Source organism: Hippoglossus hippoglossus, chromosome 18 (assembly GCF_009819705.1).
Source record: "Hippoglossus hippoglossus isolate fHipHip1 chromosome 18, fHipHip1.pri, whole genome shotgun sequence".
Lineage (NCBI taxonomy): Eukaryota > Metazoa > Chordata > Actinopteri > Pleuronectiformes > Pleuronectidae > Hippoglossus > Hippoglossus hippoglossus.
This window is the reverse complement of record NC_047168.1, coordinates 6087337-6112193: the sequence shown is the minus strand read 5'-3', so window position 1 is coordinate 6112193 and position 24857 is coordinate 6087337. Positions and strand designations below refer to the sequence as shown.

Genomic DNA, 24857 nt, shown 5'->3' with positions numbered 1-24857 from the left:
GTCCGTCCACCACAGTAGGCTGATTTTCAGGAAGTGCACACCCTCTGCGAGCAAATCAGAGCCCCCTTGCTATCTGGCCGCCTGGAGGCTTTTAGCTGAGCAGATGGCTTCTTATTGAATGAGAAATGACATTCATGCGAAATGTTACGGCAAACAGACGCAGACTGACTGGATGAGGGGAGTCTGGGTGGAGGCTGGGGGGGAGGTAGAGAAACTGTCTGTGATTCAGTTACAGGCAGATGTCAGCGGCTCTTTAGAAAAAAAAACATTTCACAGAACAGCACGGACAGGCTCTAAGTGGAAAACCATGTCCGCGCCATGTCTGTGCCATTTATCAGATCATCCTTGTTTTTTACTTTGAGTCCCCTCCTCCTCTGTAACAGGAACAGAGGATGATCAAACTGGTTGGAATCTTTCATTCTAATGGTAATTAATTATCTTCCTTTTAGAAATGATCTTCAAGGCAAATACAAAGATGCTGTTTACATGAATATGTGTTTTCATCTTGTTGCTGTACACGAAACTTCTGCTTCTTTCTGTTCTGCTGTCGCCTGTTAGACGAAGAAGCATTTGGGTTATAAGCTGCAAAATTGTCGCCGACTGCTCGAACAATTGATTGTGCATTATTGTTTCTCTCTCGTTGGTTAAATTAACATTAACATTAGTTCAATTTAATCTATCCCCCCTTATGAATTCATCAATTGTTGAGGCTTAGACTGTGTGAGTGTGTGTTTGATGGGTGAAGTGCGACTCACCGGTTCCCCTTTCACTGTCTCTGTGAAATTTCTGTTGTGTCTCCGAACAAAAACTTCTATCTGAAAAGAACAGATATGTAGAAAATGCCAAATCCATCACACACACACACACACACACACACACACACACACACACACACACACACACACACACACACACTGCCTGTGTTGAGTCCACAGCTGTGTTCTTTCTTCACAGCAGCTGGGACATGAACACACATATATATATATATAAACACACATCATATGTTTTGTCCTGATGTGGATGACGGCAGACGGACAGAGAGGGGGGGGAGAATGACTGAGGGAGCAGACACAATACAACGCAGACACTTCTGGGATTTGGTTCATGTGATAGTTATAAAATCGAAGAGACAAATACAGCGGAGATGTCTTATAATGAATCATTTATTATAAATCATGATTGTGCATAATTTATCTTATTGTATTTCTACTCAGCGGTGAACTTGACTCTGAATTCATATGTAGGGTGGCATTTAAAATGTGGGAGGACATTTCAGAATAACTGGAGAATCATTCTGTGTTGGTTGAGGGCTTGATTGTGAAGAGAATGAAGAGAATGAAAAAAGTCAACTGGAAAAAAAAATGCTAAAGAGATTGATCGAGGGATTAAAGGAGTTAATCTGTAGCTGTGATTGTATGAGAGGGCAGGGTGAAACAAGGGTTACTGTCATCCCTCCGACTCTCATCACTTTATCTCTTTAAACCTCCTGCTGGGAATGTGGTGTTTGATTTATCTTATCCTGTCAACCATTTGCTCTCACATGCAGTAAACAGTTTTATCCTTATTATTGTCCTTGTTATTTTCTGACTGATCTTCAGCTCCGTCCAAGCTCTCTGCGAGTGCATGTTATAGAATCCATGTTGCATCCTGTGATTGACACCCTCCATCTCCCCTTTTTCTGCTCCACAGACATCATTCTGGATCCAACGAAGTTTGGGGGCGTGACCAACTTCAGCACCTTCCTACTGGACCGCTCGTCGGGCCTGTTGTTTCTGGGGGCCAGGGACGCCATATTGTCTGTGGACACCAATCAACTGGACAAACCACCACGCAAAGTATGAGGACAATGTTTGTGTTTGTTTTTTATGAGGGGGAGATAGAAATGACCAGCTTCCGTCATAATTACCAACAGCAATTCATAATACTGTCATATTTGTTCCCTTAACTGGAACTATTTGACTACACAGTGGAATTCTGGAACACCTGGAGCTTCAGGCATCAGGTGGTGCCACTTTTAATACAAACAGAGTTGAAAAAGCTCGAAATATCGCTGGACTTTTGAATGATTTTTGTCTCAATTGCCTCCTTATGAGTTTGTTAATTTATGGTTTCCCTTTCGATCCGTCCTGAGTGGTCTCTGCTAAGTACACGTCTGAACATACCCCAATGCATCCTGAATCATCACATTGGGAGGGGGTCTGAGCCACATTCTTTTTGCTGTGTGATTCACAAATGTGTCCTGGGCCAAATATGAAGGACTTGTCTTGTGTTGGCAGAGCTGCGGACTCTCTAGATGACGATCAGGGATTGATTTATCTGAATCTATAAGACCTTTTTCACAGGAGACGATTTCACATGTAACACTCTGAAAAGTACTGGTGTAATCAAATGAACGATGTTTTGTTCCATTAAAAAGGACTTCTGACTAATATGTCAGGGATCTGGGCAAGTGTTGTAATGAGTTAGCTGAAGCGACCATAGCTGATCCAATTCTCTTTTCTTTTCTTTGATCCAGATTACGTGGGATGTGCCGGAGGACAAGAGGAGATCTTGTGTGGGAAAAGGAAAGACGGAGGTGAGCGTTGTACTTGTCACAGCAAAGCTGCAGCCAACACACACTTAATGCTTGTTCGTGGCATAGAGAGCTTTACAGTGACTCACAGTATTTACAGTAGCTGTCTCTTCAAATAATCCTATTGTAATAATGCTGAACGGAAGCTTCCAGGAAAATCCTGGAAAGCACAACAACTATTACATTTACTGTATGTTCAGTCCCTGCAGGACAGGGTTGTTTGACCCCGGGTTGCCCTTGCAACATTTATGATTGTGTTTCCGCTTTGGATCCAGTTTTAGATCATCGACTTTTAGGATATTTGTAAATTTTTATTACTATTATTGCTGAAAGATTACCTAAATGGATTGGATAAGGTCTTAGATAGATTCCCTGCACTTGTTTAATAATATTCCCCAATTTATTGTGTTCAAGTGGCCTCAGACATTTGAAATGTGTGTTTTCACGGACCTATATTTTGTGCCTCAGTGAGCATCTGTGTGTCGCAGCCCCTTGCTGTTAGGCATCGGATAGGATAGGAAATTCTGGGACTAGTGCCAAGGTCTCATCAGGGGTGTGTGTGCGAGAGAGAGTAAGAGAGTGTGCATGTGAAGTCACAGATGTCCAGTAAGTGTCTGTGGAAACTGATTAAATAGAGCGTACTGTACAATGAAGCTGTACAACTCATTTTGCTGTGACAACAACAAGGCAGAGTAAACTAACTGTGCAATGGAAAAGTATTTGTTGAGTAATGTTGCACTGACTCTTTGGTTTTAACAGTTTTATGAACAGTGCCAGGCTGAACTAGAGCTTCATCATCAAACTTTACAGTCTGGAATTACTCTTAATACTCAGAAGTGCTTAAAGAATGCCTCAAAGAAAAGTGAGGTCAAATGTGGAGATAAACAAAGCCAGTGGAAGGTCAGTGTTTTAACTAAAGCGCAGCGCAATGAGTTTTGACCTATTTTATACAATCATCAGGGCAGATTTCTGCTTTCCAGTGTAAGGCCGGGGAGGAGGGGTGAAAGATTGATAAAGGCAGGAAAGAGAGGGTGTTTTTCTGCTGAGACACTGATTACAAGATTACGTGTGAGTCGGAGGGATTAGGAAGAAGGGGGGGGGGGGGGGGGGGGGGGGGGGGGGTGAGGAAACAGGAAGAGGAAGAACAAGAGACAGCCAGCGAGAAAGGAAGAGGAGCAATGTGCACGAGAGTAGAGAAGGCGGCTGTAGACTCAACAGGAAACTAGCGTGAAGCTGAGCGAGAGAGATGTGTAAGACCTTTTCCATCATTGACATTGTCATGACCAGTAGACCTCATGGGGAAAAAAGCTAAGGATTGTGTGTGTGCGTGTGCGTGTGCGTGTGTGTTTATACAATGCTTCACTGCAACACAATATTCTACCATGCACAGGTCAATTAACCAACCACCACATCTTATAAATTATCTAGAAGCTCATCCATGTGACAATAACCATTTGTCCTCTCATATGTACTGGTCACTAGTTTTAATAGAGTCAATAGAAGATGGGACATTGTGTGTTTGAAGAGTAATCATACACAACAACATAGAAAAACCTGGTGGTCTGGAGGCAGAAAGAACCGAGTTCTATATATGACAGGCAGACAGCCAGGAGGGATCACACTGAATGATGTGGTGTCTAATATATTATTTTCTTTTATCACAGAAAAAAAATATTCTGTCTTTTTTTAAAAATTTTATTCCTGGATCTCTGGATGTTTATTTTATTCAGGAATTGTACACAGCCCAGAGGCAGAATATTCTCCACCCCTGGAGTAGCGCAGGAGATAAAGGAAAATTCCCACTCACACTTTAATTTCCTGTAATTATTGCAATAAGGCTCTCTTTTAGCATCTGTTGTGGCACTCATTGACTTTCTACTGTGAGCAATGAGCAATGAAGCCATAGAAGCTTTTAGACTAATTAGACCCAATTATAATTGAAAGTAGAATAAAATTGAATAGAATCAAATAGAATAGAGCCATTGGACCCACCCTATGCCAGATTGTGAATGAAACTTATTAACAAGAATGAGGTTAATATGGGCCAATGAAATAGCTAATCCCCAAGCTGATCCCATTGTTAGCAGCCTGAGCGTTCTTTCTTTTCTCCCTGGCTCTGTGTCCGCCGTCTCACATGAAGCTGATACCGCAGCGAGGGCTGGCGTGTGTGTGTGTGTGTGTGTGTGTGGCAGTGGCGGGTGCTGATTTGGGTGACATGATCTGGGCATCAGAGAGAATCAGGTCCCTGGGGAGGAGGTGACTCAGGCGTGGAGCTCATCCAGGATGGCAAGCAGAGACTCGCGCACACACCGAAAAAGTTGCCTGTGTCATGGCTTCATGGTAACTGGGTAGGCTGTGTTTCCATAACAGCTGCAGACATATTTGTTTGTAAAGAGAATCTTGAAGAAAAGTGAGCGAGGAGAACAGAGGTGTGTTTTTTTATTGATACATGAAAAGGAGTAGATTTAGGTTTCAGATTTCATGCCTGTGTGTGTGTGTGTGTGTGTGTGTGTGTGTGTGAGTTAGTAAGGTGGGGTCTCTGCTGACACCAGTTGAGGTCTCAAGTATCTCTACCAGCAGTGGGGGTCTCCAATTTCCGATCAGAATCATTGCTTCTCCAGCCGTTCGCAGAGTCTTCTTCGACTTTTCCCCATAATCTCAGTGTGGCTGATTTGAAGCACTTTGGTTTATGGCTGAAAACACACGATTCTAGTTCTAAAACTAAAAATCTTCTTTATAAAAGAACTCGATTTAGATTAACACTAATCTGGTTTCCTTAAACAGTCATAGCCAACAAGAAATATGAAGATATGCATATACATCATTATCTTCTGAGTTTTTGTAAATAACTGTAGTTAAAATATCATTTATCTTAATTTTTTTTATGAATTTGTCATCGTATGTTTAATAATACATACATCATTTTATCTTTACATAGTCATGAAACATTTTATAATAGTTTTACATTGGATGTAAGCTTTTGCTTATTTCTGGGTCTTTGTGTCCCCCTGCAGGTGGACTGCCATAATTACATCCGCCTAATGGAGTTTCTGGAAGAGGGACGCATCTACGTGTGTGGCACCCATGCCTTCGAACCCCAGTGTGCCTTTCTGGTTAGTGTGTGTGTGTGTGTGTGTGTGTGGTGTGTGTGTGTGTGTGTGTGTGCGCGTGCGTGCGTGCGTGCGTGCGCGCACATGCACCTACAATCAACCCCTATAAGCTTTTAAATGTTTTGCTGCAAGTGACATTTTCCAGCAGGTACTTTGAGCACTAAAAGTCACAATAGCTTTATAGATAAGAGTGCAAGAAAGATTTAGTTTTTCACTCTAATTAATCTAGAAAATTGATAATGTGAATAATTCTTTATTTGTTAATCTACTCGCACACTCTTATTTGTCCTTCTCTTTCCCTGTCGTCCTAAAGGAGCTTCCCTCCTTCACCCTGGAGAAAAATAATGATGGAGAATTGAAGATGGAGACGGGGAAGGGCAAGTGTCCCTTTGAGCCCAGTCAGCACTACACAGCTGTTATGGCAGGTAAGTCCCACGACTGCTTGTTTGTTATCAGTTGTCAGCCAAGGGTTTTATTGTTAGGCTACTATTGCATTTCGACATGCACCAGTTAAAACTTGCTTCTTGCTGTTTGTGTGTCTCCAGGTGGTACCCTATACACAGCAGCCACCAGTAACTTCCTGGGAACGCTGTTTGACATCTCCAGGGCAACAGGCCCAGAGCATCAGCGCATCCGAACCGAACAATCCATCAACTGGCTTAGTGGTGAGACACGCATGCACACTTTCACACACCCCCATATCCGCACGTGCTGACACTCCAACACAAACACCCTTTTGGCATATTCTTAATCATACTTTCCCACAGGAATAAGACGAATGTGTGTTTGTGTGTTTTAGACCCAGAGTTTGTGAGCTCAGCCTTCATAGAAGAGTCCGCAGCCAGCAACCCGACCGGCGATGACGACAAAATCTACTTCTTCTTCACTGAGGTAGCCAAAGAATACGACCTCTACACCAAAGTCAAGGTCCCCAGGGTGGCACGAGTCTGCAAGGTAACCCAACGTCTTGATAGACTGATTTATCTTTCCGTTATTTGCTCTGATTATATTCCCACCTGACGTCTCTTTCTCCCTTAGTCTGATGTGGGAGGGATGAAGACTCTGCAGCGACGTTGGACCACCTTCCTTAAGGCCCAGCTCGTGTGTGAGGACAAACCCAGCGATCAGCGCTACAACATCCTGACCGATGTTTTCACCATGCAGCACACACCAGGCGACCCCAGCAGCACGCACTTCTACGGACTCTTCACCTCCCAGTGGTAAGATGAGGAACAAGCAGAACCTTGCACATGTTTTTTTGACAGTCTTGGAAAGAAGAAATCATTTTGGGAATCATTTTTCTCCTTTAACTCTAAGTAAGAAATGGAATAGGCTTTTTCCCTGAATGTTGGTCCTTTTTATATTTGACATCATGAGAAATTAACTCTTAATATTACTTTTTTTTGCACAGGGAACGTGAGGAGCTGTCAGCAGTGTGTGTTTTCAGCTTGTCTGACATCATCAAAGTGATGGACGGCCCCTTTAAAGAGCTGAAGAAGACCGGTGAGGGCTGGAATCCTGTCCCCACACCGCGGCCTGGCCAGGTACTGAGCTTTACTACCCCATATCTTTCTATCAATCTCTTCTACAATGCCTCCTTCAACGTCCCTAATGTATTTCTTCTCCCCTCCACACTTTTCTAGTGTTTAAATAACGCCTTAAAGGCCGAAGGATTGGGGTCATCCCTAAATCTCCCAGACAAGGTGCTGACATTCGTGAGGGACCACCCTCTGATGGAGAACAGCGTTACCGCAGCACCCCTGCTGGTCCGCAAGGGGACAAGATACACCAAGCTGGCTGTAACCCAGATAGGAGCAGAGCCAATAGGAGTGGTGCTGCACCTCGGAACAGGTGAGGAGATATAAGGACATACATGTCGCTAACAGCATCTTTCTAGACATATTTAATACTTTGGGAATTAATCACAAAAAAAGTGTTGAAATAGTTTGGTAAAAGATGAGATGTAAAAGTTCACCATGCGATCGTGTATGTTGCAGACCGTGGGGAGCTCCACCAGGTGGAGGTAGTGGGCCAGAATACCACCCTTCTGCAGGAGATTCCTCTGTTCGCCTCATATGAACCTGTCAACAATATATTACTACACAAGGTAAGACTACATGCTGCCGTACACCCCCTTCACACACATAGTCACCTGCAGTGCCAGGACATATCAGCTTCCATCTTGTGTTTCCAGGGCCAGGCTCTGGTGGGCAGCCCTCTGTCTCTGGCTCGTGTCCAGGCTGAAGGCTGCGCTCTGTATCCCAACTGTGAGCTGTGTGCCAGAGCCAGAGGACTGGGCTGTGTGTGGAGCGAGGAGGAAGCGGCCTGCAGGAGCACGGCAGCAACGTGAGTACTACTCTCTACACAGAGAACTGGAAGACTTACAGGAATGAAAATCACAAGCAGGCAGGAACTGTATTGATTTAGAAAAGCTTAGTTTAGTGTAAAAATTTAGCTATATTTCTGATCAGCATGTTCATTTAGTTTTATAGTGAAAACACTAAAGTCATTTTTTGTAAAAAAACTGAAATAACCAGTGAGCAGAGCCGAAGTAAAACGTCTAATGATGATGTTGAGTAGATACCAGAAAAAAAGAGATACAACCATCACTAATCATATCACACTTGATACATCATTAATAGATTATTATTATTATTTGAGGATGTGTTTTTAAATGCAAAGGAAAGACTTCTGATCCTACTAAAACATTTGATACAAAAGTTTGACTACATTTTGTGTGTGTGTCCAGGCCTGGTCCAGGTGATTCGGTTGAGGATGCCTTGAGGAAATGTGATTTAAAGGAGGGTACGTGCACTCCACTGTTACTTTTTAATGTGGCGATCACACACTATGTAAATTAAGTTAATCATCAATTTAAAACAAGTATCATATACCCCCGTCTCCTGTTATTCACCTATCTGCTGTCTCGCCGCTTGCTCTCTCTCCTCCAGGGCATTGCTCTCCGTCCACCAGGGAGCTGCAAGTTTCCATCGGCCTGCGCCTCCTGTTGCCGTGCGTCCAGCTGACTCCCAGGCCCTGCACCTGGGAGCATCCTCTCCACAGACACACCCGGCAACATCACTCTGACCTGGACGTGACCGTCACAGAGGAGAGCCTGGGAAAATACATCTGCACATGCCAGGTACTACTGTACTGATATTAACCGCAAATTCTTTATTTTGTTTTAACTGTTGCTTCATTATACTTAAATTTTCACTCCGCATACAGGTCAATTCACACTCTCTCTCTTTTCGTCTTGGTTCCAGGAGGTGAGACCGGGTATCAGAGACCACACCCCCTGTCGTAGAGCAGCCTATCACCTCACACTAAAAGGCCCCAATGTTGAAGGAACAGTAGCCACAGCCAGTAGTCGTCACGTCCTGGCTATCTACATCCTTTTCTTCTGCGCGGGTGTAGCGTTTGGTATGTTTGTCCTGTACTTCTTGAACCGGCGACGCAACATTGGACGCCAGGGCCACCAGCTGCCAGATAATTCGCTGTCGTCGGGGAAGGGGCAGGACTTACTCGGCTCCTCTGCCACTCCGCAGTCCCCGAGCAGCGCCAGCTTGCTGTCGGAGGGATTCCGGCTAACGGAGAAACGAAACGGGACTGCGACCACAACCACGTCAACCACCCTCCTCAGCAACCAGGGGAATGGTGGTCACCATGGTAACAGCTACAGCGGGACCCTGATCCACAGCAACCCAAGCAATGGCCACGGGAATACCTTGTACACCAACTGCAACACGAGTAGCAGTGGGCTGAAGCTTGCCTCCGAAATTCTAGCTGCAGACATGTTGGACGCAAGGACGGGGGAGAGAGTGAGGCCTAAGGTGGTAGAGAGGGAGTCAGGGGAGGGGGATGAGGTGGATGAAGGGCTGGGGGACGGCTTAGGGGAAGGAATAAAAGGACTAGAGGAGGAGCTTGCCAGCTTTCCCATGTTTAAATTACCAGCACCACTAGCTCAGTGTGAGGAAAGCTCAATATGACAAAGAAATAACAAATATTAATAATTGCACCATTTTTGCTTCCTCCAAATAAACTGAGTACTTCTGGGAGGGATGCAAAATGGCTACTGCCAAATGCCTTTGAAAGGGAGCTGTGGCTTGAAGAGAGACCACAGAGACGTGAGGAAAATATGTGAGTATGAGAGACGTATAGAGAGAACTGCGAGTGTTGGGATGGACTGTCACAGCTACATAAATGTATCAGATGTAAATAAATAAAACTGTAAATATAAGCTGTGGACAGGACAGTGAGCGTGACACTGAGCATTTCAGATATCACAATGAATCAAAGACAAAATGTCCACGTGTGTGACCAAAAGCCATATTGTCTTTGTCCTTAGCGTCTGTGTTGTCGTTCGCACTCTCGTCCTCTTCTCGTAATGGCACCGCAGACGAGTGCACGTTGCATCTTTCGGCACCTCTCTCTGTGTTTCTATTTCTCTCTCTGACACACCACTCAAATCTTTCGAGGGTCCAAAGGCACCAAAGGACTGCTGAGCCACGGACTGCCCACTCCTGGGCTTCAGACAAATAGATGTCACTGTCAGAGACTAAAAGGACCATGACGGGGCTGTTCCTGCCTAAACTGCCACAGAGGTCAAGTGGATGATAGGTTCAAGTTCACCCATCAGCAAGAAAGTCTGCAGCTGCCCAGCTATGTCACTGTTCACCTACACCGTTACAAATGATTTTCAACAAGGATGTGGAATTAATCTGCAGAACGGACACTGAGCCACAATCACCTTGTGTGTGGATTTCAACATAAAAATGTATTGGGTTTTTCTGTCCTGTTTTATAATAAAGACACAAAAGTTGCTGTTTACCTGGTATCACTGTTCCCATCTGATCTCGTCAACATTTCAAACTAACTGGCCTGTGCTTCTTTTGGACGGAGCAAAACTGAATCTGTGTGAGTATCCATTCAACAGTGTGTGATATTGTCCGCGTCGATGAGTAGATGTGTTCCTGATGTGGATCTATACCCAAATTGAATGGCTTCTTCCTTTGGTCGTGTCCCACCCCTCCACAAAGTTCCATGTAAATCAGTTGCGTCTTTTTTACGCCATCCTGTTGACAAACAAAACCTGAGCGATATGACAGGTGTCACCTGAGCACTAACTTTAACCAGCACAGCTTTAAACTAAGTTAAATTCAATGACGGTGAAGTTGATCTATGCCTGAGAGAAACGAGTTTGTGCACTCGACATTTTTGCGGAGCTTTCAGAAGGTTTTTAATCGAGCAGACTTCGTGCGTCTGGTTTTCCCTGCTCGCCTTGAACTGCTCCCGCTACAGGCTAATGCTAATGCTAACGCTAAACTTGCTGGTCGAATTAAAAAAAACTGGACGTTAGCTTAAAAAGCCACCAGTGTACAACAGAGACCGGAGAAATGGACCCAGCTCTCACTGCGGTCTTTTCGTGGACACGTGGAAGTGCTGCTGGCGCACGCCTTGGTGAAGTTGTCCACATGTGTCCCTGCATCCTACAACCTGTAAGTCATCGGTCTAATTCACCAAAGCTAATGCTATTGAGCTACACATGTCCATTCTGAACTGCTATGAGATGTGTCCCTTCATACAGACATGATGAGAACGGTGTTATAGGTCATGTCAACGATAGTTCCCAGCTGAGAAAGTTCCCGTGAACGCCTCCTCGAGTGAGAGGATTCACTGTGCCTGTAGTTTCAAGTATTTGAATTGAAAATGAACAGAGTCACCCATGTACTACAGACAAATACGATCAATGTTCTAAGTAAGGTTTACTTCATGCACAAACAGACACGTGGTGGATAGGTTTTGCGACATTGTTCATGAAAATGTGTGGGAGAACAGAGAAGGTAACATCACTCAGACTTTATTATATTATTTACCAGATCTGAAATGATTGCACATACAGTTCACAAGCACTGGTGCACACAGTCCTCACTCACTCCAGTCCCTCCATTTGTCACATACACGATGCTGAACATTCTGGTGGCATCATGGAAAAATACGAGATTAGGTTTCATGCAAGTCTTATGCGCGATACATTTGTATCTGGTGACAACCGCAGACTATGTAATAATGGGAAGAGCGAGAAAATAAATAAAAGCTAAAGTTTCACACTGAAATCGAACCCTGCTCTCCTGCATAATAGCACCGTGTTGTGTTGTCAACATCAGACATCGTCTCCAGGGGCGATGGAGAAGCTTGAGGCGGTCCAGAGGAGGGGGATGGAGGAGCTAGAAGTGGCCTAGAGGAAGGGGATGGAGGAGCTAGAAGTGGTCCAGAGGAAGGGGATGGAGGAGCTAGAAGTGGTCCAGAGGAAGGGGATGGAGGAGCTAGAAGTGGCCTACAGGAGGGGGATGGAGGAGCTAGAAGTGGTCCAGAGGAAGGGGATGGAGGAGCTAGAAGTGGTCCAGAGGAAGGGGATGGAGGAGCTAGAAGTGGTCCAGAGGAAGGGGATGGAGGAGCTAGAAGTGGCCTACAGGAGGGGGATGGAGGAGCTAGAAGTGGTCCAGAGGAAGGGGATGGAGGAGCTAGAAGTGGCCTACAGGAGGGGGATGGAGGAGCTAGAAGTGGTCCAGAGGAAGGGGATGGAGGAGCTAGAAGTGGTCCAGAGGAAGGGGATGGAGGAGCTAGAAGTGGCCTACAGGAAGGTGGGTGGAGGAGCTAGAAGTGGTCCAGAGGAGGGGAATGGAGGAGCTAGACGTGGTCCAGAGGAGGGGAATGGAGGAGCTAGAAGTGGTCCAGAGGAGGGGGGTGGAGGAGCTAGACGTGGTCCAGAGGAGGGGGGTGGAGGAGCTAGACGTCGTCCAGAGGAGGGGGAAGGAGGAGCTAGACTTGGTCCTGAGAAGTGGGGATGGATTAGAAGTAGATCCAAGTCAGAAAAAACTTGGAAACTTGCTGATGTCATCAATTATTTACCAATATGACTGATATAATTTTATAATCAGCTCTAACTAGTAGCTTCTACTTGTATTACTTATTACTGACATGTAAATGTTGCATTAAAACAACACTACAGAATTTTTGCTGAGCAACAGCACCCTGAAGCCAAAAGTGGTGACTCATTCTGTTGAGCTCCACGTGAGAGCGATTAACTAAACAAGTGAAGTTAGTCAATAATGACGGGTGTAAACCATAGACTGAATATGAATATCTACTATTGCATGATCAGTGCCATGATGTAGCTGCAGTGCTTTTGATTCTTTTGAGTGACAAAGCCAGTTTGTTAAATAGTTGTCAGTCCAAGTAAAATCTATTGTTGGCTGAGCGGTGAGTGTTTAATAGAGGAGTGAAGTTCTCATGACTTCCTCTCAACCATCAAGCAATTCATCTGGCTTTCTGTAGCCAAAAAGCCTAAAGTCAGTCTCATAGAGCTTGTACAGCTTCCTCCTTTCCACTAGAGGCACTGTTCTGAACCAGCCTGACAAAGACTCAGGAGCTGTAATGTTGTCATAGGAAGCAGGGAACTTAATGCTGTTCTGCAGCTTTAAGGTGTTCAGTAGCTGTTCAGCATCCTCCTGTAGAGTCTCCTGATGGCCAATGAAATCATACCTGAGACATAAAACCAACCAGTATCAACCTTTAGGTAAATTTCCATCAACAACGCAGAGGACAGGATCTTTGTAGCATTAAAAATGTCCTTACTGTATGAGGCAGGGGTGGCAAAGACGGTGCATCTGCCTCCAGTGAGGTTCAAAGGGCAGTTCCCTCTCTGTCTGTGGGTCCAGCAGGTATTGAATAAAGTTGTAAAATGAAATGTGCACGCCTGATGCTGACGCCTCGGCCATCGTCTGTGGTGGATTAGGCTGGTTGCCGTAGAGACGCAGGATGTCTCGGGCGAAGGTGTCATAGTAGAAGTCGTTGTCTTTCTCGAATTTGTCTCGGTAGGCAGAGGTGAGACGGATGAACGGGTCCCGTACAAACAGGAACTTGGTGTAGTGCTTCAGCTTTGCCTGTCGTTAAAAATACAATACACATGAACACTGTCATACTAACTGTGTTGAAAGTGAATCAACTCATAGTGAGACAAACTTTTGGTTTGTAAGTTTAAGGACACTTCTGAGGTCACTATATGGACTCACCTTTATCTCTATTCTTGGGAGGCTTTTTAAAAGAGGTAACTTGCCAGGGACATGAACCATCGAACCAGATATGGAACTAGGGTCCTGATATGGCTCCCCCTGTTTCAGTACAAACATCACCCTCTTCCAGTTGGTACATGCAACCTGTAGATAAGAAAAAGACAGAGTATACAGAGTATTAAGCTAACAAGAAAGTATGTTCCTAAACAATCTTGTGTGCTGTGTGTTCATGTTTGTGTCACCTTGGGAATGTAACAGTAGATGATGCCGTGCTTGTCATCCACAATGAGGTGCTTCAGCTCGCTGTCACTTATGTCTTCGAAACCGTGTTTCCGCTTAGAAGTGGCCTCTTTGTCATGTTTACAGTTTTCTTTTAGCAGCTGTTTTCTCATTTCCTGTAAATTATGCATCCTCTCAGCTGTGATAAGAAGAATCAGAATATATCTGTGAAGATTCTCAGTCATCTGAAATGTTAAGTGCTAATTTAAGTCTGTTTCAGGATGGATTTTTCGGGAGATAAGAAGTGGGGCCAGAGGGCAAATATTTGTCTCGGTCAAAGCCCCAGTCAGGAAATAAAATCAACTGCTACGTTCAATGTAATACATGATAATCCAAAAGTAATCAGAGCTGAGATCACATGTCCACCATCTACCAGTCCATGTACTAATACCCATTTCATAGGCAGTGGAGCACAAAATGCAAACAACAAATGTAATCAATGCATTTTAAACCAAGAGCAGGATGCAGCAGGAACAATGAGAAACTAACACACACACATTTTACCTCTGTTTTGCTGGTACATGTCCCATCCGTAACTAAACATGAGAAAAATCAATCCAATAAATCCAGGGTGCTGCAGGAGTTCTCTGCATAGTGCCATGGCAGCTGGATTTATAGAAGTGAGCCTATGCTAATGAACCAGAAACAATGACAATACAGCGACTGAACAAAACCTTAAAAAACACACTGGAGTGAATAAGATTCAGAGCCACTTGTGGAGGTGGCTCAGCAGAGCACATCCACCTGTGCCAGGGAGGGTAATTGGCACAGCTGAGTGTCATTGGCTAAGTACTTTCCCTGGTTTAAGAGGTGGCAGAGAGCTGTAACAAAAAGAGAACTGTCTTACATGGAGAACGTTCGGAAAATCAAAATAATCTCCTTTCCCAACCACTGCTCCTTGACCCCGATGGGGAAACGTCACAAGGTCAAGGACAGCTGTGAGGGAGAAGCCATAAGGAGTTAGGAAAGGAGTTAGGAAAGGAGAACCACGGTTCAGAGAAAATCTGACTCCACTCACACTCAGTGTTTTCTTTCAACCAACTTTATTTATAGTAGAAGATACACAGACTGTACTATACTCTGTGCGCCTAGTTAAGATTCCTGTCTAAAACAGAATTACATGTCCTGAGAAAAGAGGTTTTCACTTCATGCAGAGCGAACATTTCACCATCAGTTACTCACAGAACTATTATACAGATGACTGTATGTTATGATGTATTCTCTTTGTATGTTTGCGGTCAGACCTCCTGATACACTCCAGGTTTGACAGCTCTGTTCTTCTCTAGCTGGGAAAGATTTTCTCTGCAACTCTCTATTTTTCTTTAATTAAATACTCTTTTGTTTTGCTTCTTTTATTAAGTTACTTTTATTGAATGGTTGTCGCTTCATGCAAAAAAACATTGTTTGCTCTTGGCTGAGCAGTGAATGCTGTGGTTTCTGTGCTTATTGGTTTCATAGAGCGGAGTGAAGTTCTCGTGACTTCCTCTCAACCATCAAGCAATTCATCTGGCTTTCTGTAGCCAAAAAGCCTAAAGTCAGTCTCATAGAGCTTGTACAGCTTCCTCCTTTCCACTAGAGGCACTGTTCTGAACCAGCCTGACAAAGACTCAGGAGCTGTAATGTTGTCATAGGAAGGAGGGAACTTAATGTCGTTCTGCAGCTTTAAGGTGTTCAGTAGCTGTTCAGCATCCTCCTGTAGAGTCTCCTGATGGCCAATGAAATCATACCTGAGACAAAAAAACAACCAGTATCAACCTTTAGGTAAATTTCCATCAACAACGCAGAGGACAGGATCTTTGTAGCATTCAAAATGTCCTTACTGTATGAGGCAGGGGTGGCAAAGACGGTGCATCTGCCTCCAGTGAGGTTCAAAGGGCAGTTCCCTCTCTGTCTGTGGGTCCAGCAGGTATTGAATAAAGTTGTAAAATGAAATGTGCCCGCCTGATGCTGACGCCTCGGCCATCGTCTGTGGTGGATTAGGCTGGTTGCCGTAGAGACGCAGGATCTCTCGGGTGAAGTTGTCAAAGTAGACGTTGCTGCCTTTCTCGAATTTGTCTCGGTAGGCAGAGGTGAGACGGATGAACGGGTCCCGTACAAACAGGAACTTGGTGTAGTGCTTCAGCCTTGCCTGTCGTTAAAAATACAATACACATGAACACTGTCATACTAACTGTGTTGTAAGTGAATCAACTCATACTGAGACAAACCTTTGGTTTGTAAGTTTAAGGACACTTCTGAGGTCACTATATGGACTCACCTTTATCTCTATTCTTGGGAAGCTGTTTAAAAGAGTGAACCCGCCAGGGACATGAGCCAGGTCTCTAGATATGGGACTAGGGTCCTGATATGGCTCCCCCTGTTTCAGTACAAACATCACCCTCTTCCAGTTGGTACATGCAACCTGTAGATAAGAAAAAGACAGAGTATACAGCCAGCGGGGCATTAAGCTATAAAGTATGTTCCTAAACAATCTTGTGAGCTGTGTGTTCACACTAGTGTCACCTTGGGAATGTAACAGTAGATGATGCCGTGCTTGTCATCCACAATGAGGTGCTTCATCTCGCTGTCACTTATGTCTTCGAAACTTTGTTTCCCCTCAGAAGTGGCCTCTTTGTCATATTTACAGTTTTCTTTTAGCAGCTGTTTTCTCACTTCCTGTAAGTTATGCATCCTCTCTGCTGTGATAAGATGAAGCAGAAGATACATTCAGTCATCCAAAGTGTTTAGTGCTAAAATAATTCAGCTTTAGCTTGGAATTCTTACACAAAGAGAAAAGAGGTGCGGCCAAAACCAAGCCAGAGGGCAAACATCTCTCTTTGTCAAAGCCTCAGTCAGGTAAAGAAATGATCTGTGTTACATTCAATGTAATACATGATAATCCAAAAGTAATCAGAGCTGAGGTCACATGTCCACCATCTACCAGTCCATGTACTAATACCCATTTCATAGGCAGTGGAGCACAAAATGCAAACAATGAATAGAAAGAAGCAAATGCATTTTAAACCAAGAGCAGGATGCAGCAGGAACAGTGAGAAACTAACACACACACATTTTACCTCTTTTTCGCTCAAACATGTTCCATCTGTAAAAGGACATGATGAGAAAAATCGATCCAAGAAATCCGAGGGACTGCAGGAGTCCTCTGGATAGTGCCATGGCAGCGGGTTCTGAAAGTGTTGTAAATACATTTGTGTCGTGCAGGTCGTGCAATCAATGTATCATGTGCTGTTACCACAGAGAAACCAACCTTAATTTGCTCCCGTGTCTGACCTGCGAGATGCTGATCCATCCACAAACAGTTCAAAGTCTGGATTCTGCAATGGTGTTTCCTGTAAATCTGGTCTGGGGGAACAAACCAGTTATTCTTCCTACACAGTTGTGTTGTTCACCATCTCCTTCTGTTGGAAGAAGAGTAGCTGGGTTAAGAACATTACATCTTTTCACAGTGATGTTAGGCATTTCCAATAGAATAGCATGATATCGAAGCCAAGTGTGTGAAAGGTCGGTCAGGGTTCGGTAGTCCTGAAGTCGGGGTCGTTTGTAGGGTCAGTTTCAAGTCAGTGAAAGCTTTATCTGTGTCATCAGTCCATATGACTATACTATATGCTTGTAAGCCTTGCCCGTGTGCGATTGCGCTGAGGGGCTCCTCGAGGACAGCATAGTTAGGAATAAATGATCTGCAATAAGAGCACATTCCCAGGAATGACATCACTTGTTTCTTTGTGACAGGTTTTGGAATATTTTGAATTGCTAATACTCTCTTAGGGGGGAGGGATTTGCCCTCTGCTGTGATCACATGCCCTAAAAATGAAACTTGTTCTTTTACAAACTGCAATTTTTTCAGGCTTGCTTTGTGGCCTTCTGCAGCTAAATGTTTTAAGAGAGCCACAGTATCATTTTCACGTTGTTCTTTAGTTGGAGCACAACTCATTAAATCGTCAACATATTGTAAAAGTGCACTTGCTGGTGTTATCTCTAATGAGCTCAAGCTTTCTTTTAGTGCCTGGTTGTAAATGGTCGGTGATTCACAATAGCCCTGACACAGGCGTGTGAATGTATAACTTTCTCTGTTGAACTCAAATGCAAACCAGTATTGGCTGTCTTTATCAATTCGAACGCTGAAGAATGCATTTGCCAGATCAACGACAGAGAACCATTTACTATCCGGCGGAACTTGGGAAAGGATTGTATAAGGATTTGGAACCGACGGAGCGCGCTGTTGTACTGCGGCATTGACAGCTTTCAAATCTTGAACAAATCGCCACTCATCAGGTTGTGATTCATCACAAACTTTCTTTACCGGAAAAATCGGAGTGCGCACCGGTGAATCCTTGCAAGGAACAATTACACCTGCCTTCAATAGAGAGTTGAAAACTGGCGTAATACCATCGATGGCTTCCTGTCTTAGTGGATATTGTGATTGATGTGGTCTGTAGTCAGATTTTGGTTTGATGACTACAGGTTTCATGTTTCGAATTAAACCCACATCATGATTGCCTTGAGCCCAAAGTGTCTTAGGGACATCTTTTAGAGCTGGGTGTGTTTCTGAAATGTTGTTTGTATCATGTAAATATGCATGTGCATATTGGGTGTCTGTGTGTCTGTCTGGGTCCAGTTGAACAGTTCTGAATGTGTGAACAACAGATGTAAATCGTTTTCTATACACTTTCAAAAATGGATTATACTGAACCACAGGATCTGATGTTTTTTCCCAAACGTCAGCATTGACACATTTTTTTATCCACGGTCCCAAGTCTTGCCATTCATCATTTTTGTGTTTTGACAGTGAGACATGTGGGTGTGAATCAGGAACATAAAAAAGGAAAGCATCCTCTGAACATCTGTGAAGGAACTGAGAGGGTGACTTATTTTCTGGTTGGAGTAAAATTACAGAAACAGCACATCTATGTTCATTCCAGAACATGCAACTTAGCGTTAACTTCTCTTTCACACAACTTTCTTCACAACTTTCTCTAAACCATCCTTTTTTCAAAATCTGCATCTCTCCCTTTGTGTTTGTGTGCAGTGCAGTGTAAATCTTCTGGATGCATACACGTGGTGTCTGTTCTTAGTGTGACTGAATGTGCCTTATCCACTAGATCTGTGTTGATTGATGTGACAACAGATGAACAGAGCTTCCACTCATACGCATATAACAGTGAAGTAGCATTACACTTAATGCACGTGTAAATCTGTGGTGGATCCAGATCAGCCGTTCGGACCACTACGACTCCTGATGGGGTGGAAACGAGAGAAATGCCCAAAAGACAAATTACATCACTTCCCATCATATTAATTGGACAACATGAGGATAGCAAAAATGAACACTTGAATTTTTCAGTGATGCCTCATATTATATTATATTATAATATCACCTCATATTAAGGGAGTCGTGAATTTTTCAACCACGGTGCTTCCTGAATCTAACACAGATCTAACAAATCATCCGCTCATCTTAGGATGTGTGTCAAACATATCATTCTTGATGACTGAAGGTGTTGCTCCTAAAACTACAAGGAATATAATCTCTTTCCCTAGCACTGTGAGTGAGTGTGTTGGCATATAAACATAAGCATCTGATTGATACTTAACATATGTTCCCATCAGTAGTTTGTCTTTCTTTTCTAAAAAATCTTTTACTTCTATGATAAGTGTTTGTGTTGGTGTGGTGCATTCACCCTCTTGATGTGTGAAGTGTTCCTCACGATCTCGTTCTCTGTTCAAAGTTGCTGGTTCCTCCCTCTCCTCCATCCCCGCCTCGGTTCAATCAGCCTTGTAATGTTGCTGTTTCTTCGGACAATTTTTTGCCCAATGTCCCTTCTCTCCACAGTGAAAACAAATGTCCCGATCATCATTCCACATGCCGTCTCCCCTTCTTCTGTGAAATCCTCTTCTTTTGCGTCCGCGATGTTAACCTCTGAACATTGTCAGTGAGGCTTTATGCAGATCAGTCTCTCTTTTCTTCTTCTTCTTCTTTTCTATGTTTAATTATCTTCTTCGCATCAACTGCATGTGTTTTTATTAAGCTCTTCCCGAGTCCCACTTGATGCCTTTAACAGGCTGGCAACATCAGGTCACTTCAACCATCGCTATTTGGGCTGGATCTTGTCCCAGTCCATATTGCCCGCTTGTCTGGTGCGAGGGAAGAGAGGAGTTGCGGATCTGGAATGTTATTAGGTGGAGGGGGTTGTTGTGGAGCCTGGGCTCCTGCCTGTGGAACATCCGCTTCTGGTGGAGCTTGGTGTTGTTCTGGTTGTCGTCTTCTCGGCGGGGAAGAGTCGAGGTCGGAAACCTGCATTTTGAGACACTGAGACACTTGTGAGGAATTATCTGTCCCTGTCAGTGTTTGTTTTCTGTCCCTTTGATGCAATTCTTCTAACCACATTCCACATACCTTCCTATCTGCCTGAAATGTAAGATTTACTTTTCTGGCCTGACTTACTTTTTCTTTCTCCTCTAGCTTCAGTCTCAGCTGTTTTAGCTGTCTTATACTAAAACACCCCCCCAGCTGGAAACCCACATTCTTTCATTCACACTTGTATCAGACTTAGTGCTGTGTCACCATAGTTCCTCCACATGAAGTTCATATTAGGACTACTCAGATCAGTTCCATTATTTTTATCTTCACGTTTTTCATTTACCTATGTAAATATTTTTTTTATTTTAAGTATTAGTTACCTTAAGTCTTCAATCAATCTCCAAAACGCTATCGTAAGGAGCAATAGGAAACTTAGTAATATAAACATCCTCAAAATAATGTTATACCCCTATATAATATAATCAATAGTAATTTCCTCTTGTAATTACTTGGTTACTGGTAATTTCAAAATTCATCTTCTTTTTTTTTTTTTTTAATACACTTTCAAATATCCTGCCTGACCAACATGAATCATAGTGCCTTAAAGAAGTTCTCTACATAGCGCGCTTTTGGAGTCTTGTTTCAACAATGCAAATACAACTCAGTATTATGTCCTTTCTGTGGTTGTGTTCTTAACAAACTCTTTAAGGTACCTCGTCAGTCTACCTTCCAGGTTTCTTCTAAACCTTGGTTAAAAATCTACAGGGCTTTCACCCGTCGGAGGATCCAATCCCCTTAGACCAACTTCTCTGTAACAAAAATACACTTGAAATCTCAGATTCTAACCAGATAGATCGCAGCGCTTAGACCAGGGGTGTCAAACTCATTTTAGTTAAGGGGCCACATACAGACCAGTAAAATCATAGCATAATAACGCATACATAACGACAATATTTCTCTATGTTTAAATCATTGGTGAAGGTTTTTGGATGATAAACCCTATTTTAAGGTCTTTCTACAATAAACTAGAAACATAAAGAACAAAAACTCAGACATCAGCCCACTGTTTATCTGCCTGGGCTCTCCTCTGCAGATTCCCTCGCTTCGTGACGCGGTCAAACGCGTCACAAAGCGAGCAGCGAGCGCTGCTGCCTCCGGAGCAGACATCGCATTTACGCTGTTTTTGAAGCAATTACTGGATCGATTAAAAAAATTACAAAACGTTTGTACTCATAAACCTCCATATTCTTAAGAGACATTCTGATTCACTGCTGTTTAGTTCTGGTTCTCAGTGTAAATCGCTACTCTTACTCTTTACTTGTTTTACAGTCTATGGCATGCTCTTACTGATACAGTGCGATCCCCAGTGGACTGATTAGGAATAGCAGCTACTTTTATAGAAATGCAATTTATGTCTTTCTGTAATTTTCACACTTAGCAAAGTCATCCGGCGGGCCGAGCTGGACCCCCTGGCTTAGACCATCTGGGCTCGGGTCTCGGCCCCTGCATCTCACCCGTCCTAATGGGGAGGTTAAGCTTGGAAACTATTTTCCCAAGAAGGCCACTCAACCGTAGACACCGAGTCCAGATGCGTCCAGACGTGCGATCCCGCTTCTGACACCAAATTGTGATGGAAATCTGGAAATACAAGAGGCTGGAAACACCAAATTTGTCTTTGTGTATTTAATAGGGGCTTGTGAAAGGTCGGTCAGGGTTTTGAAAGTCAAAATAATCTCCTTTCCCAACCACTGCTCCTTGACCCCGATGGGGAAACGTCACAAGGTCAAGGACAGCTGTGAGGGAGAAGCCATAAGGAGTTAGGAAAGGAGTTAGGAAAGGAGAACCACGGTTCAGAGAAAATCTGACTCCACTCACACTCAGTGTTTTCTTTCAACCAACTTTATTTATAGTAGAAGATACACAGACTGTACTATACTCTGTGCGCCTAGTTAAGATTCCTGTCTAAAACAGAATTACATGTCCTGAGAAAAGAGGTTTTCACTTCATGCAGAGCGAACATTTCACCATCAGTTACTCACAGAACTATTATACAGATGACTGTATGTTATGATGTATTCTCTTTGTATGTTTGCGGTCAGACCTCCTGATACACTCCAGGTTTGACAGCTCTGTTCTTCTCTAGCTGGGAAAGATTTTCTCTGCAACTCTCTATTTTTCTTTAATTAAATACTCTTTTGTTTTGCTTCTTTTATTAAGTTACTTTTATTGAATGGTTGTCGCTTCATGCAAAAAAACATTGTTTGCTCTTGGCTGAGCAGTGAATGCTGTGGTTTCTGTGCTTATTGGTTTCATAGAGCGGAGTGAAGTTCTCATGACTTCCTCTCAACCATCAAGCAATTCATCTGGCTTTCTGTAGCCAAAAAGCCTAAAGTCAGTCTCATAGAGCTTGTACAGCTTCCTCCTTTCCACTAGAGGCACTGTTCTGAACCAGCCTGACAAAGACTCAGGAGCTGTAATGTTGTCATAGGAAGGAGGGAACTTAATGTCGTTCTGCAGCTTTAAGGTGTTCAGTAGCTGTTCAGCATCCTCCTGTAGAGTCTCCTGATGGCCAATGAAATCATACCTGAGACAAAAAAACAACCAGTATCAACCTTTAGGTAAATTTCCATCAACAACGCAGAGGACAGGATCTTTGTAGCATTCAAAATGTCCTTACTGTATGAGGCAGGGGTGGCAAAGACGGTGCATCTGCCTCCAGTGAGGTTCAAAGGGCAGTTCCCTCTCTGTCTGTGGGTCCAGCAGGTATTGAATAAAGTTGTAAAATGAAATGTGCCCGCCTGATGCTGACGCCTCGGCCATCGTCTGTGGTGGATTAGGCTGGTTGCCGTAGAGACGCAGGATCTCTCGGGTGAAGTTGTCAAAGTAGATGTTGCTGCCTTTCTCGAATTTGTCTCGGTAGGCGGAGGTGAGACGGACGAACGGGTCCCGTACAAACAGGAACTTGGTGTAGTGCTTCAGCCTTGCCTGTCGTTAAAAATACAATACACATGAACACTGTCATACTAACTGTGTTGTAAGTGAATCAACTCATACTGAGACAAACCTTTGGTTTGTAAGTTTAAGGACACTTCTGAGGTCACTATATGGACTCACCTTTATCTCTATTCTTGGGAAGCTGTTTAAAAGAGTGAACCCGCCAGGGACATGAGCCAGGTCTCTAGATATGGGACTAGGGTCCTGATATGGCTCCCCCTGTTTCAGTACAAACATCACCCTCTTCCAGTTGGTACATGCAACCTGTAGATAAGAAAAAGACAGAGTATACAGCCAGCGGGGCATTAAGCTATAAAGTATGTTCCTAAACAATCTTGTGAGCTGTGTGTTCACACTAGTGTCACCTTGGGAATGTAACAGTAGATGATGCCGTGCTTGTCATCCACAATGAGGTGCTTCATCTCGCTGTCACTTATGTCTTCGAAACTTTGTTTCCCCTCAGAAGTGGCCTCTTTGTCATATTTACAGTTTTCTTTTAGCAGCTGTTTTCTCACTTCCTGTAAGTTATGCATCCTCTCTGCTGTGATAAGATGAAGCAGAAGATACATTCAGTCATCCAAAGTGTTTAGTGCTAAAATAATTCAGCTTTAGCTTGGAATTCTTACACAAAGAGAAAAGAGGTGCGGCCAAAACCAAGCCAGAGGGCAAACATCTCTCTTTGTCAAAGCCTCAGTCAGGTAAAGAAATGATCTGTGTTACATTCAATGTAATACATGATAATCCAAAAGTAATCAGAGCTGAGGTCACATGTCCACCATCTACCAGTCCATGTACTAATACCCATTGCATAGGCAGTGGAGCACAAAATGCAAACAATGAATAGAAAGAAGCAAATGCATTTTAAACCAAGAGCAGGATGCAGCAGGAACAGTGAGAAACTAACACACACACATTTTACCTCTTTTTCGCTCAAACATGTTCCATCTGTAAAAGGACATGATGAGAAAAATCGATCCAAGAAATCCGAGGGACTGCAGGAGTCCTCTGGATAGTGCCATGGCAGCGGGTTCTGAAAGTGTTGTAAATACATTTGTGTCATAAACAGAGGTTTATGGTCGTGCAGGTCGTGCAATCAATGTATCATGTGCTGTTACCACAGAGAAACCAACCTTAATTTGCTCCCGTGTCTGACCTGCGAGATGCTGATCCATCCACAAACAGTTCAAAGTCTGGATTCTGCAATGGTGTTTCCTGTAAATCTGGTCTGGGGGAACAAACCAGTTATTCTTCCTACACAGTTGTGTTGTTCACCATCTCCTTCTGTTGGAAGAAGAGTAGCTGGGTTAAGAACATTACATCTTTTCACAGTGATGTTAGGCATTTCCAATAGAATAGCATGATATCGAAGCCAAGTGTGTGAAAGGTCGGTCAGGGTTCGGTAGTCCTGAAGTCGGGGTCGTTTGTAGGGTCAGTTTCAAGTCAGTGAAAGCTTTATCTGTGTCATCAGTCCATATGACTATACTATATGCTTGTAAGCCTTGCCCGTGTGCGATTGCGCTGAGGGGCTC

The 24857-nt window shown here is 43.7% G+C and overlaps 3 protein-coding genes and 1 long non-coding RNA gene across 10 annotated transcripts in view; 1 reads left to right on the top strand and 3 right to left on the bottom strand.

Moving 5' to 3' along the window:
- sema4f (sema domain, immunoglobulin domain (Ig), transmembrane domain (TM) and short cytoplasmic domain, (semaphorin) 4F) overlaps positions 1–10504 on the top strand; it is a 46825-nt gene extending 36321 nt beyond the window's left edge. For 2 of the 3 annotated variants that reach the window (XM_034568733.1, XM_034568732.1), the window contains 14 exons: positions 1690–1835; positions 2516–2575; positions 5587–5685; positions 5996–6107; positions 6228–6347; positions 6482–6636; positions 6721–6902; positions 7094–7226; positions 7326–7533; positions 7680–7789; positions 7877–8028; positions 8432–8487; positions 8634–8824; positions 8949–10504. In XM_034568733.1, the coding sequence (XP_034424624.1) occupies positions 1690–1835; positions 2516–2575; positions 5587–5685; positions 5996–6107; positions 6228–6347; positions 6482–6636; positions 6721–6902; positions 7094–7226; positions 7326–7533; positions 7680–7789; positions 7877–8028; positions 8432–8487; positions 8634–8824; positions 8949–9671 (2447 nt within the window). In that variant the 3' untranslated portion in view covers positions 9672–10504. The remainder of the gene's footprint in view (positions 1–1689; positions 1836–2515; positions 2576–5586; positions 5686–5995; positions 6108–6227; positions 6348–6481; positions 6637–6720; positions 6903–7093; positions 7227–7325; positions 7534–7679; positions 7790–7876; positions 8029–8431; positions 8488–8633; positions 8825–8948) is intronic. The other variant, XM_034568734.1, reaches the window with a different exon arrangement.
- Positions 10505–12523: 2019 nt separating this feature from the next.
- Positions 12524–17211, bottom strand: LOC117751756 (carbohydrate sulfotransferase 12-like). Of its 4 annotated transcripts, none has more exons than XM_034568649.1 (6): positions 17093–17211; positions 14000–14175; positions 13758–13901; positions 13470–13628; positions 13321–13436; positions 12524–13227 (listed from the first exon to the last, which is right to left on the bottom strand). In XM_034568649.1, exons 1-6 carry the CDS (start codon positions 17190–17192, stop codon positions 12987–12989), a joined length of 936 nt encoding a protein of 311 aa, XP_034424540.1. In that variant the 5' UTR covers positions 17193–17211; the 3' UTR covers positions 12524–12986. The 4 variants fall into 4 exon arrangements, with proteins under 4 accessions (XP_034424540.1, XP_034424539.1, XP_034424538.1 ...); XM_034568648.1 differs by adding an exon at positions 14541–14591 and having other exon boundaries at positions 13321–13628; positions 17147–17199; XM_034568647.1 differs by having other exon boundaries at positions 13321–13628.
- LOC117751760 lies at positions 15063–15977 on the bottom strand. The gene is made up of 2 exons (XR_004611913.1): positions 15857–15977; positions 15063–15763 (listed from the first exon to the last, which is right to left on the bottom strand). It is a non-coding gene; the product is annotated as an uncharacterized LOC117751760 (long non-coding RNA).
- A 5007-nt stretch (positions 17212–22218) lies between the features above and the next one.
- On the bottom strand, positions 22219–24352 carry LOC117751758 (carbohydrate sulfotransferase 12-like). Of its 2 annotated transcripts, none has more exons than XM_034568653.1 (5): positions 24248–24352; positions 23694–23869; positions 23449–23592; positions 23012–23319; positions 22219–22918 (listed from the first exon to the last, which is right to left on the bottom strand). In XM_034568653.1, the coding sequence occupies exons 1-5, from the start codon at positions 24345–24347 to the stop codon at positions 22678–22680; spliced, it is 969 nt and encodes a 322-aa protein (XP_034424544.1). In that variant the 5' UTR covers positions 24348–24352; the 3' UTR covers positions 22219–22677. The 2 variants fall into 2 exon arrangements, with proteins under 2 accessions (XP_034424544.1, XP_034424542.1); XM_034568651.1 differs by lacking the exon at positions 24248–24352 and having other exon boundaries at positions 23012–23127; positions 23161–23319; positions 23694–23991.
- Between the last annotated feature and the right edge of the window lie 505 nt (positions 24353–24857).